The 13,599-nt window shown below is 37.6% G+C and overlaps 1 protein-coding gene across 4 annotated transcripts in view; it reads left to right on the top strand.

Annotated features, from left to right (window-relative positions):
• B3GALT1 (beta-1,3-galactosyltransferase 1) overlaps positions 1 to 3,755 on the top strand; it is a 131,645-nt gene extending 127,890 nt beyond the window's left edge. For 3 of the 4 annotated variants that reach the window (XM_083865516.1, XM_083865515.1, XM_083865518.1), the window contains one exon: positions 2,157 to 3,755. In XM_083865516.1, coding sequence (XP_083721642.1) covers positions 2,386 to 3,366 — 981 coding nt within the window. In that variant the 5' untranslated portion in view covers positions 2,157 to 2,385 and the 3' untranslated portion in view covers positions 3,367 to 3,755. Of the gene's footprint in view, positions 1 to 1,557; positions 1,586 to 2,156 lie in introns of those variants that run through there. The other variant, XM_083865517.1, reaches the window with a different exon arrangement.
• Positions 3,756 to 13,599: the final 9,844 nt, after the last annotated feature.

The raw sequence follows: 13,599 nt of genomic DNA, 5'->3' as shown, positions 1-13,599 counted from the left end.
ACACCATACACTTTTAGATAATGCAATATATAGTTTCCTAAAATAATACATCATATGCAGAATATTACACTTACTTGTGAGACCTTAATGCTGGAGTCCATTAAACACACTGACCCACATATCTCTCGCTCTACAGCTCCAATCCACGACTGCTGTATTTCTTTCTTTATTAATGCAGTTTTCTAGACTTTACACTCTTGTATCTTCATTACATTATGGCTTTTTGCACTTGGTGGTTTTCCTCACTGGCATTTCCAGTGGGAGCATTAGCAGAGCTTCGCAGTGAAGCCAGAAACAAAACCAACCTACCAGATCTGGCATGGGTTTTGCCTTTCTCAGAAACTGTATCACAGCAGGTTGTTAAAGCAGGATACATCCCCTCTCTGGACATTACAGTAGCATCTGTGTATATATTTATCACAACCATATTTATTTACAAGCATGTACATGAGTCTGCCCTGCCAAGATTGTTGTGTTCTGCAGCCCTGTGGAGCAATTAAAGGTCTCACTTAAATGCACTGCTCCTAAACATTTACTGGTACTGCTTGGTGGGAAAAGATTGCAAACCCTGAGACCTGTGACAAGTAATGAAGGAGATCACAGCCCATCTCAACCTCATTAAATTGCCCCAGTTATAGGGCAAAAGCAATTGAAAGTGATGAAGCTCTGAAACAGGTAAAAAATTCTCATTACCTTATTTTGTGAAAGGGAAGAGCAGCATGTGAGTTCCGGTCATTAAATAATTAAAAGTGCATGTAATAAGGACACTACTAGCTATAAGAATTTATAAGGAGATTACAGTCTGTATAGATTTAGCAAATGTTCGGGTTGTTTCTCTGTTGTTCTTTAACCTCAGTGTGAAATAATGACACAGGGTACTTAACAGTCCTTTCGTTCCAATGGCCTGCCTAGAGGGGGGTCTGACTGCAATGTGTCAGTGGTGTGATATCAGAGAAGACATCTCTAAGACAAGGCTTCTATCTTTTTATATTAATACATATTTTGTTCTATCCAAAGTAAATGTTAATATTTTAGAGACTCTTGCAAAAAGCTCCTCTGTTGTATGCTTCTACTGTCCTTTAGCTCTGAAGTAACACAATAGTAAATCTCAGGAAGGTGGAGCCTACAGGCATTCTCCAGCTACTGATGTGCCTTGGAGGAGTCAGCACTGAGCTGGCAGGCTTGAGGCAGCCTGTCTCATTTCCACAAATGATGACACACAGAACTGGTTCCCAGCAAAATTGCCAAGAGCAATGGAAGGTTCAGGGCTGGCACATTTCCTTGATCCAGAAAAGTCTCAAAACTACCTGATGCTGGAGGCAAGACTGGAACAGCCCAGGATAGGACTGCCAGTGCCAGAACCCTGTCCAGACAGGCAACTCTCTGCACACCAGTCAGTGAAGTATCACCATTACTAAGGTGCCATCATGATTTATCTTACATTTGCTCTTATGAGCAAATTATGTTTGCTCATAGAAAGATTGCTTTGGGGGGAGAGGAGAAGGAAGCCAACAAGAATAACTGAACTGTGTTAATTTATTTTTAGACTTCTATGGAGTCTACTCAAGCGCTGATCTTTATATGGGTAAGACACATACATATATCTCTCCTCTATACCTTTCCCAATCAGTTCCATTCTGTCTGATTTCCACCAAAGTGTTCTTGTTAGCAGGACACATATTAACATTTAGACCAAATTAGATTTGTAAGTATTTGTGTGCATAGCTGCCACAGATGCTGTCAATCCTAGAACAAAGTACACTATTTTTCATTCTTTAAATAATTTTAAAACGTTCCACAGCACATTTGGAAAGATTGGCCAGAAGAAATGTTAAGAAGCAGGAAAATGCTAGAAACCATAAAATTATTTTCATATACCTTCAAAAATATCTAAATGTTCAACATGCTATGCCTGCTTATCTTCTTTTATAAAAAACCATCCATGAGAAATTACCAATCATAAAGGTGTTATTTCGGTTACACTGCTCTATTCCAGGACATTATCTTGCATTTTTGTACCTCATGAGAAAAAAAGGAGTATCTGAGAAATGCATTAAGACATTTAGCTTATTAATGGCCAACCATATACAAGCTCATTTTTCATGCCCTAGGCTTTTATGGTCTTGCAATGGAAAATTTTTCTTCATATTTTTCAGAAATAACAGAAAATTCCAAGAGATGGAAGCTGCTACTAGTAAGAGAAGAAAAGCTGAGTATCATCAGGGTTGATAGCTCCTATTTGAGATCCATGAATGATTACAGAGATACTTTTCTATTTCGAACTTTCAAGTTTCATTAATAATATGCTGCCTCTCCAGGACACAGGTGCACTCATGGTACAAAGGCTATTGGTTCATCACATGGAATAGAAGAGCTAGAGGAACAATGGCTTCAAAGGTGTCATGTTTATATATTTTGACAGTAGTTTGTTGGGCAAGTGCTCTTTGGTACTTAAGTATAACTCGTCCTACTTCTTCCTACACGGGCCACAGACAGGTCAGTAGCATATCCATAGCCAGAAAAAATGTTTCCTTTGGCAACATAAGAACTCGACCTATAAATCCACATTCCTTTGACTTCCTTATCAATGAACCCAACAAATGTGAGAAGAACGCCCCGTTCTTGGTCATTCTTATCAGTACGACTCACAAAGAGTTTGATGCAAGGCAAGCCATTCGAGAAACGTGGGGAGATGAAAACAACTTCAAAGGAATTAAAATTGCCACACTATTTCTTCTTGGAAAAAATGCAGATCCTGTGTTAAATCAAATGGTAGAGCAAGAAAGCCAAATTTTTCATGACATTATTGTGGAAGATTTTATCGACTCTTACCATAACCTCACCCTGAAAACATTGATGGGGATGAGGTGGGTAGCAACATTTTGTTCAAAAGCAAAGTACGTTATGAAGACAGACAGTGATATTTTTGTAAATATGGACAATCTTATTTATAAGCTGCTCAAACCTAACACCAAGCCAAGGAGAAGGTACTTCACAGGTTATGTTATAAATGGAGGACCAATAAGAGATGTTCGCAGTAAATGGTACATGCCCAGAGATTTGTATCCCGACAGCAATTACCCACCCTTCTGTTCAGGCACTGGCTACATTTTTTCAGCTGATGTAGCAGAACTGATTTACAAAACCTCCCTTCATACCAGACTTCTTCATCTTGAAGATGTGTACGTTGGACTCTGCCTTCGGAAGCTGGGCATTCACCCCTTCCAAAACAGTGGCTTCAATCACTGGAAAATGGCCTACAGCTTGTGCAGGTACCGCAGGGTGATCACAGTGCACCAGATAACACCAGAAGAAATGCACAGAATTTGGAATGACATGTCCAGCAAGAAACATCTTAGATGTTAAGATTTTTACAGATGTAAATACCTTTTTTTAAATTTTGGTTGAGTTTGGTTATTTTTTGACAAAGTGATCTGCTGATTTACAGGTTAAAGTGTGGGATATTAAACGTGAGAGGATTTTTAATGACTGATTTTTCATTCTCGCTTTGACTACTGGTTTACAAACTTCAGGCTCTTTTTCATAAGGACATTATGCCAATTGAAAGGATATAGAGTAAAATCTCAGATTTTGTATATTATCACCTATTGCACATATCCATTCTTGCATCTGTGTGTAAAAGGACAGTAATAAACTATTATGAGCTGCTTAAAAATTCACACTCCAGCCTCTGAGATAAGACCAGGCTCTAAGAAACGAAGAATTACAAACATACTTTTATTCTTCTTTTGAAACCCTACAGCTATTTAGAGCTGTATTAATATTAACCCTATTTAGAGCCTTGTTAATAAATTAAGCAGCATACATTTGCACTGAACTTACAGACCTACTTTGACATATGTATTTTATAGTATGTGTGAAATTCCCAAATAGCTTACTAATGGTGTAATAGCAGAATTTAGACAGGTAAGAACATCAAAGTTTCATTGGCCTTAGAAACAAACCCACACACTGAAATATATTGTCATCCACCAAATGGTATTTCTTTAAATTATTTCAGAATAAACCATTTCTTTACACATCCTAAAATAGCCCGAAAAATATGTAACACAATTTAAAAATTAAGTAGAATCTGTAGCTGAAATAAGAGGGGAGATGTATGAAAAACTATCTTAAAAATATATATGAAAAGCATGAATATCTTAATTTCAAAGCAAGGCAATGTCCTTCATTAGTATCAATGGATTCTCCATTCAACATCTTGAATAGCAATATGTAATTATACTGAATGCTAAAAGTGTCAATAAGCAGCATATTTCTTCCACATCAGTTGGTGCACTATTTACCTAAAAACAAGCAACACAAAAGCAGCTTTTTAAGGGGAAGCTTTACTTTTTGCTGCAGTACATATAGGAATAAGATTCTAACAGATTTTTAATGGTGTAGAAAAGAAGAATTTAGTCCAATAAAAGAATGCAATTTTCTGTTGATTGGACACCAAAGTACATAATTATGTACAAATTTCACAGCAAAATAGAGGGCTTTTAAAGAAAAACCTATTAAAACCACCCAAATTCTAGCCTTTTTAAAAACCTTTTAAAGTTCTCAGTTTACTCATCACAGTCAATGTGCACTGAGGTCGCACTCTGGAGATCCCCTGGACATGCAACAGAAATCAAGTACAAAAGATTTATTCAAGTTCCATAATATGCTTATATGTGTTTTGAATATGAATGTTTATGAAATGTCATGAAAACTCTTTGATAAATTCAGGCCATCTCTATTCAGTACCACCTTATAACAAGGAGGTGAAATATGATATTGCTCAGCAAATAACTTGAAATTAAGAACTCATACACAAGTTACAAAACCCCAAAACTCACCAGATATATTATCAGTTGTAGATTACTCACACCATCCTCAGCACACACAGTGTCTCATTCATTGCAGCTGGCATTATGCATAACATATGCAAAACTGTTAACTCTGTATGTTATTCAGAATGTCTATAAAATCGTCAGAAATTAACTGAAGAAGAATTTAAAGGGAAACTTTGACCTGATTTTGCCACAGATACACACATCACTTCACAACAGTAACAGAGGAATGAACATGCTACCCTAAAAGGTTTGCAGTTTCATGGCAAATTGTTAGTCTTGTTCACAGATGCAGCACTATCATTTCAAAAAAAAACCTGCTTGTATGTAAGGTAAAGTGTACCTGGCTTTTAAGTCACTAGCAGGAGCCATCTCAAGCAAATCTTTGTCAGATTTAAAGATGAAGCTACACAACAGGCAGCCTAGGGATTACTGTTAACAGGAGCTTGTGTACCCTTCATAAATAAAAATAACCCAAACCAAAACCCCAGTAATTTTTATAAAAATGCTAAATCTCTTGCAGCACAATTAAGGTTTATCCTTCCCTTGTTGATCTAGTCCTTGTGAAAGCTGCTATGCCCTATCAAATCCAGAACTTCCAAGGTACAACTAATTGCATAAGTGAATATATAGCGCACTGATTGGGTGAAGTTAGATTTCCTTACACAAGTCCCATAATATTCTTGTTTACGAATGGAAATGAGGGTGAAATTCATCCCCAGCCCTTGGGTAAATCAGACAGCACAGATGCCATCCTGCTCAAAACATATTTTGTAATAATTTGAACCCACAGGCTGCGATCACTTCTGCTATCCCTCTGCACTGTGCAGTAATTTGGGGGTTCTGAATCACAAACAAACGGATTTGGTTGCCTTATTTCTGCTGATGCTTCTGTGGCCTTTGGTTAGTAACCAGGAGGACAGCAGGGCTCCCAATCCAGATACCTCAGGGCTCAAGTAGCATGGTAGCCTTGAACTTCTCCTAGTACAAGTAGACTGCATTAATAATTGCAAATAGTACACCTTGAAAATAGTATCTGAAAAAGTGTATTTCCTGCCATTTATAAATAGATAGACCTTCGACAGAAATGTAAATGTTCATCTTGAAACTGATGTACATATTTCTAAGGCATTTTCTTCTGTATTCAGCTGTATATATGTGTCAGTCTGCTTGCTATGTAGCATTCTGTTATGCATGGAGCTGAGTGAGGCATTATATTTGTCCAGTGTTTCAAGAGCCTTAAGCATGTGTGCCCTAACTTTTGAATGTACAAGATACTTTTTCTTTTGCTGTCAAGTGAATTTAAAACAACACAAAAAAAATCCTAATTTTCTTCTTCTATTAATTTTCTGGTATTATATTTCATTAGCTTGTTACACTTAGATCTATTGTTTTCAATTTGCTCAGAAATTTCACTATGGGAATCTGGATATGGAAAGGTAGCAATACATCTACTCATAGGGACAGTTTTCCCTTCCACTTAGTAGTATTTGTGCCATGTGGGATACTGTTAAGAAACAAATGTTTCCAATAGACTTTCTTTAATCAAAAATATATTTGCATTACTTAAAAGTCATTTTGTTTCATTGGGCATGGGACAAATGACAACTTGGTTAAACATGCTGGCTTCTAGTCACTTCAAAAGTGTGACTGTAATCACATTTTGATTCCAAAACGCATATGAAAAAAAGCACATTGAGCAAAGCAGCTGGAGGAGGGAAGTGCCTCTTTTTAGGAGGAATTTTTTCACAGAAGCATTTTTTTTCTTTTGCTAAAACCATGAGAGTATTTAAACAGAAGCCTCAAGGTTCATTTTCCACATTTCCTAATAATAATGTCAAGTATCAATTTTGATTCTTTGAGGGTTGGTTTTTTTTTTTTTTTTGTCATTTTTAATGTAGATGGCAATGCCAATTTGTAAATGAAGAGTGTAATTAACTAGAAAAGCTTGTCAACAGTAACCGAAATTTAGGTGTATCATTATATATGACTGGCTGTACTTATGTATTTATTTGTCTAAATTGTATATATTGTTTTATCTATAGTGTCTGTAGGAGTGCATTCTTTTAGATTAATGTATTATTTACAGTTTTGTGGGATTGCCAGCAAAGCTGCTAATCAAGATACTATTTTTTTGTATCAATGTCAAATAATAATAAAAAAGTGAAAAACAGAGGTGTCCTGCAAGTTTTCTTCTTCACTTCTTTCTAGAAATGTAAACTGTATTACCTGAAAACACAGTGTCAGTGAATTGGCTCATTTGTCATGAGGAAGAATATTGTGTTGTAAAAACAGGTTTAAAAAATTTTTGAAAAAAAATAAACAAAGCACTACTTTTATCCATTATTTGTGCAACAATTTCATCAAGCTGATGTCCACCCAGGTCAGATGTACTTCTTCACCTGAAGCTTCTGAACTTCAGTGCAGCCATGGCAATGTCTGGCGAAGTAGCAGACGGGTTCATCCTCTGCTCTGCCCTATTTAGCTGCTTTGGCATCCCCAGCCAACGAGACCCAGGTTTGGCCATTCTTAAGTGGCAAAGCTTTTTGACACCCTCACCATGGCTCTTCTGCTACTTGCGTGGTTTCTTAACATGTGGACTTGCAGCCATCAAAAGCCACACACAGGAGAAAACAAGAAATGTCCCCAAACTCACATCTCATAAATCCACACTAAAGTTGTTTGAAGCTGCTGATCACCCAGGTCGCCCACACAGAGGGAAGGGGTTCTCCCTGGTCTCTCATAGACACACGGTGACCATGACAGAGCCTTTTGCTTCTCCCCTACCCTGCAAAGCACCAGAAAATAAATGAAGAATCACAGTCTGAGCACACTCAGATTACCCAGTAAGTCTCATGTAGCCTTTGTCTCCCAAGTATCTTAAGATACTGTTTTGTCCGTCAGGGAGGTCTGGGCAACTCCAGTCTTCATATCAAAATAAAAGCCAAAAAAAACCCCAAAACAAAATAGCACAAAAGTAGGAAGAAGTCCCTTGTCTTGTAAGAACATCAGAAAAATTCATCTCTCCCCATTCTCCCCTTTTCAGTTTTCTACGTAGAACTAAGTATCTAACCTCTTTTCCACTGGCTTTAGAGCGCAATATCCAAAACTCATTCATGAAGTGGAGGGGAAAAGAACCCCACCCCTGAGAAGAAAGGTAGCTTTTGCAAACCAAAGTGTATTTCCTTGGGTCACCTGTTCCAGAAGTAGTTGAAGCCTGCAAAAGAGTCCTCAGGCACCCCAGGAGTGTCTGCAGCAACACAGCAACCTTACAAACCATAATGAGATGCTTTAAACCAACCAAGAGTTTCACATACAGTAAAACCTCTTCAATCGTTTTCATCTCTCTTGTTTCCACCAAAGCAGCCTGAGTCTAATTGCAACACTTACATGGTGTTTAATTAATAGACAGCTTGGAGATATACAGATATTAGCACTAGTAGGGTAGATTTCATGTAGCTTGATTATCTTAATTACAAGCATTTTATTTTCTCATTTACTTAATTGATTCTCATAGATTTTCCAGAGAAATTTGCAGTGCCCTAAGTGAAAACAGTATGTAGAAAACCTTCTTAAAAGTGCTGACACTGGCCTATTACAGCAGTAACGCATCAAAAAAGGAAATCTATATGATATGGAACATTGTACTGAATAGTATCTGCTTCCTTTTCTCTTGCTAAAAACACAAATTTATGAAGTGGAAGAAGAGGAGTCATTTGGGGAGAAAAGAAAGAAAGAATGTACCTTATTTATTCAGCCACACCTGCGATTAAGTTGTGTCAAGTATCTCCTCTGATGACTTGCCTAACACAGGAAAAAAATCCATTTTTCTGCTAGGTCTGCACATTAGCTGAATCTACATTATATCTCTGCCTCACCTGAAAGAACCAAGAGCAAGAGGGATTTATTTGTCATGCAAGATTTATCCTTGAGCACTTACTCTGCAAAGGCAGGATTACATAACAAGCTGGACAAAATTAAGTGCAGTGGTTTTGCAATGCAGACAACTTTTATTTGGGTGAAGCAAATACCCAAAACTTGAGGTGCACTGGCTAACACCTACTATATCTGCATCTATCAAGCATTCTTTTTTTCTTACAGAATTCCTTTCTCTGGCCTATTTTCTAACATGACACCTTTCTTCAAAGAGAAATGGGACCTTTCTATGTACCTCAGGATAGCAGTAAAAGCAAGGAGGAAGCAGAGAACACCCTACAGCATCATTTTCCTTGATTTACAAATGCCTCTTAGCCTTGCTCTATTCTGTATTTTTAATCTGCTTCAATCTGGCACATTTCTCTGTTATTTTCATCACTCGTTCCATTTTCCTTATGAGCTTTTGCATAGCTCAGCATTCTCCCATCTAAAGGCATCCATTCAAACCAGCCACAAAAATAAGAACATAGTGTTTTTATGAAGAGAGGGCCCTTACCTGTAGGACAAGTTTACAGTCCTACACTGACATCTGGAAAACTGATTTCAGCAAGTTTCAGGGGACAAGTAGCACTGAAGTTGGTCCTTCAAAAATCTTTTCTTTTATATTGCCTAGTTCAGGTATATGGTAAAAAAGATCTATCATCTTTCATCTTCTCTGCCTGCAGAGATCACTATCACAAGTCTAAGGTTGTTTGGCTTTTTTTTTCCTTATTCCTTTTACCTTTCCTCACAACCTTGGATAGTTCATTGGAATTCAAAACAGCATTTTTTCATGTTTCATTTTAACTCCCACTTAATCAAGTATATTTTATTCCACAATTTCAATGTTGTAACCTTTTTATCTGGTTCTGCTCTCTGCATTGCCTTCACTCTCCTATCTTCCTAATAGTCAGACATCTGGTATTGCATCTGTTACAAGAGTATTTGCACAAGGGCTGAAAAGAGCAGTACATTCCTCTGTCGCTGTCTTGGAGGTATCAAAAACTGCATTATTGGATCCATATCACCAGACAGGACAGCTTATCTGACTGTTATCCCATTTAAAGCAGAAAATGACCAGCCACTAAGGCTACAAGGCTACAGTAGCCATGGACATGGCAGGTGTAAAGGAAACTTTCCAGTGTCCCCGTTCCCGAGGCTCTGGCAGTCGAACTCTGCAAGTTGCACAGCTGGGACTGGGATAACACACAAACAGCCAGACCCGGTGTCTCCGAGGAGCATTCCCCAACACAGGAACCCTGGGCTTTGATCCCCTGACAGCCACAGTGCAGGGAAGCCCCGGCTCCTGCCGTGTCCCCGTGTCCATTCCCACCGCCCTCTCGCCTTTGTCCTGCCGCGCCAGCGGCTTCCGGCCCCTCGTGTCCCCAGGGCTCAGCCGGCAGCCCCAACCAGCCACCCTGCCAGGACATTCCCAACAGCTGCCAAAATACCCACACTCTGTAAGAGTGTGCAGTTCATCAATTTTACACAGAATGCCATTTCCCCTCCCAAAGGCCGCAAAAAGGCCCAGATCATTCAGGACAAACTTCCCAAGGTGCACTCAAGCTTTCCATTATTGTTTACCGTCACTTTGGCAGGATGGGTGATGAAATGAAGAATTGTGGCCTCTGGAGAGTGGTATCCTGTAAGGATGAGGCTGACTCTACTTCCTAAGTAGAAGCAGAGTCTACTATCTATCCCAAGCATAGCTGTACTTTGAATTTGTAACACAGCTGATGCCAAGGTTGATGATAGCCTGCTTTAATTGGTCATTAAAAGGCAGTATTATTTACCACCTTGTTTCTTGGATTCAGCATTTCCACACATGGGGATAAAACTAATGGGCTAGAATAAAGAATATATACAGCATGTAATTAAAATTACATTGTTTAATATGGGAATATACATGCACACAGTGCAGGTGCTGTCACAGAAATACAAGTTATGGAAGTACACTTTTTAAATTGTATAATACTGCAATTTAGCAGTCACTTCAAGCAGATGGGTGAGTTGTGCAACATTTTTAAACTGATTTAATTACTTGCAAAGGTATTGGCTTGTGTTAATTGGTGCAATAAATTACACTATGGTTCACAGATTCCATTAAAAAGGCCTTTGAACATGTAGTATCGATAGGAAAATAAACTGATGCATGCCAGTATTTGACAAAGTAGTTATTGGCTGTTTGTTTTATCAATTTACATACAAGATAAAAAAAGCCCACCATTCACACAAGACGATGTGCCTAACATGATGGATATTGATGTATAATTGTATCTCAGAGACAGGTGAATGTGGGAGACAAAATATCCAGCCATTCCCTAGAAGAATGATCAGATTCACTAAATGTAAATGGGTTACCCCTACTTTCCCAAAAAAACCCACTGGTTGTGTGTGATCTGCCTAGTGTGAGATGATTACTGTTGTCCTTTAGGACAAAGCCATTTACTGAAACCAGAGACATGGGGAAGAATGCTCACAAGCACATGTAGTAGCTTTTGAAATATCCAGCCCTCTACTCTAGTCAATCTAGGGTTTAAATTGTTGTTTCTTTTCTTGAACTCCAGGAATACCCAAAATCCCCTAAAGTCAACGAGTAGGAAAATGTCTAGTCTGTTAAGTACCACAGCAAAGTACACCTGTATTAGACAGCCAAACAAAATCTATAGGGCAATAATGGTCATCAAACTTTGTAGCAGAAATATCAGGAATGCTTTCTAGCATGAGCAGACAAAAACCTTGCAAGACCTTTGGTTACGCTTTGGCACAAGGTTTACACTGGGGAAGAGCACATTTTAACTTGAAAAAAAGATTATGGTCACCCAAAATGTTACATTTTAGGATTTCTATGAACTAAGGAAAGTAAGGAGAGTGAACCTTTAGCAGACAAGTTTATCTCATTTGTGAGAAATCATCTATTTCCTGAACATTTAAAATGAAATGCTTTAAAAATGTTTTTCATGGCTTTGAAATTGCTGTGCATGAAATGTCACTGAAAACAACCTTGCACTTTTATCTTCTGCTAAACACCAGAGATGTATCACTTCAAAGAAGTACATTACATTTTATTTGAATGCTGGGACAGACATATCAGTAAGAAAGCTAAAAATCATATGAATTGTCAGTGTTAATATTATCACCTGGCCATGTTTCCCCTTTCCAGCAATAATTTAATTATTTTCTTTCTATGCCTTTCATTTCAATAGCACCTAAAAATTTACTATTTTTTAAATGCATCACTATTTCTCTAAAGCTGCATTTTGTTTAAATGAAAAAAATGCTTAATGTAATGCAAAACCAGAAAACATACATCTGGAAAACTGTACATGGCTGGCTGGCAACACAGACATGAAATACAGAAATAAAAGGAGAAACATTTGCTTTTTCCTTAGCAAGTACTTTGAGGATGGGTGACAGCTCATGAGGAGAGATTAGGGCAAACAGCACTGCCCTTTCCCAGGTATTACTTTTACTAGTTGTGCAATTGCTGGAGAGTGAGAAAACCTGATCTAATCAAAGACTGAGTGTTGGACTAGATGACTTTTTAAAGGCTCCTTGCAATACAAACTATTCTATGACAGGAAGCAAAGAGAACATCACATCATCACCACCCACAGGTGAAGAACCTCTGGACTGAAGGAGGAACAAAGGGGTCTTACGTACAAGGAATAGACAAAAAACTTGGGAACTGCAGAAATTTTCATGGAAGTGATAAACTACAGATGACAAAAATACAATTTCTTTGAAGCCTATGTCAGACAACAAAACTTTAGAAAAATAAATGTTCTGAAATTTCATGTACACCACTGCTTCTAATTTGCATGTTTATTCTCAGTTTGCTGAAATGCCAGGACGTGTATTTGCTTAAAGCAATAATTCACAATGGGTGAAACATCATCATCAGTGTGATTTTCAGCTGCCGGAACACATCAGATAATTGGCAACTGATTTATCTTAACAGTTCTGAAAGTACATATTTGTGAAACTGCAGTTTTAATCATATCAGGACCCACCCCATAATGAAAAGCAGCATTTTCAAGAGGAGTAGTAGTCATTCTGTCTTCTTCCCACAACTCTAACATCTTTTCCAACAAATTCAGATCACTGCATTTAGGCCAAAATTACACATCTGATATACCAAATTTAAATTATAACACAAACCGAATTTAACCATAAACCACATTACATTCCCTTAAGATACTATGTCACCAATAGGTAAAATTACTAAAGCTTACTTTACTTTTCTTGAAAAACTTCTTCCATGCTAGCTTGAGAAAACATCCACAACAGAAAGAAGTAATAGAAATGTAAATGGCATTCACCAATAACTTACACTTACCTGCCTGATTGTTACAATGGAATGGATAGAGGTAGCATTTTGTATCTTGTGAAGTGCATTTATATCCTTGTTCCTAGATTTGCCAATATCTCCACATTATATACAAATAATCTTAGTGTTAACTTACCAAAAATTCAGACAGTAATATGAGTCTGAGTAAGTTCTACAAGAATAAATCAGGTCTGAAATCCTCTCCAGAAGGCAGTAAGTTGGCATTTGAGTATAAAATAAATTATTTTCAGAGTTAAGAGATTTCTTTTCACTAAGACAAGGATTGTGATCATTGTTAGATAAGCAGTAGAAGCCCTAATTTTCACAGTTTGTTACCTATTTATATTAGGTAATGTTAACATGCAAGCAAACTTGTCTCCAACGGAAGCTTTTGAAAGGATCTCATTGAGATCTGAGCGTCCACAGGATTAAAATGGTTTTGGTTTGTTTTTTCAAATGCCTTTAAAAGTAGTAACAAATTGTAAATTCCACAGATTTATTTTCTCAAGCATTAGT

The sequence above is a fragment of the Zosterops lateralis genome (genome assembly GCF_965231275.1).
Source record: "Zosterops lateralis genome assembly, chromosome: 7".
NCBI lineage: Eukaryota > Metazoa > Chordata > Aves > Passeriformes > Zosteropidae > Zosterops > Zosterops lateralis.
This window is presented reverse-complemented; position numbering and strand designations above follow the sequence as displayed.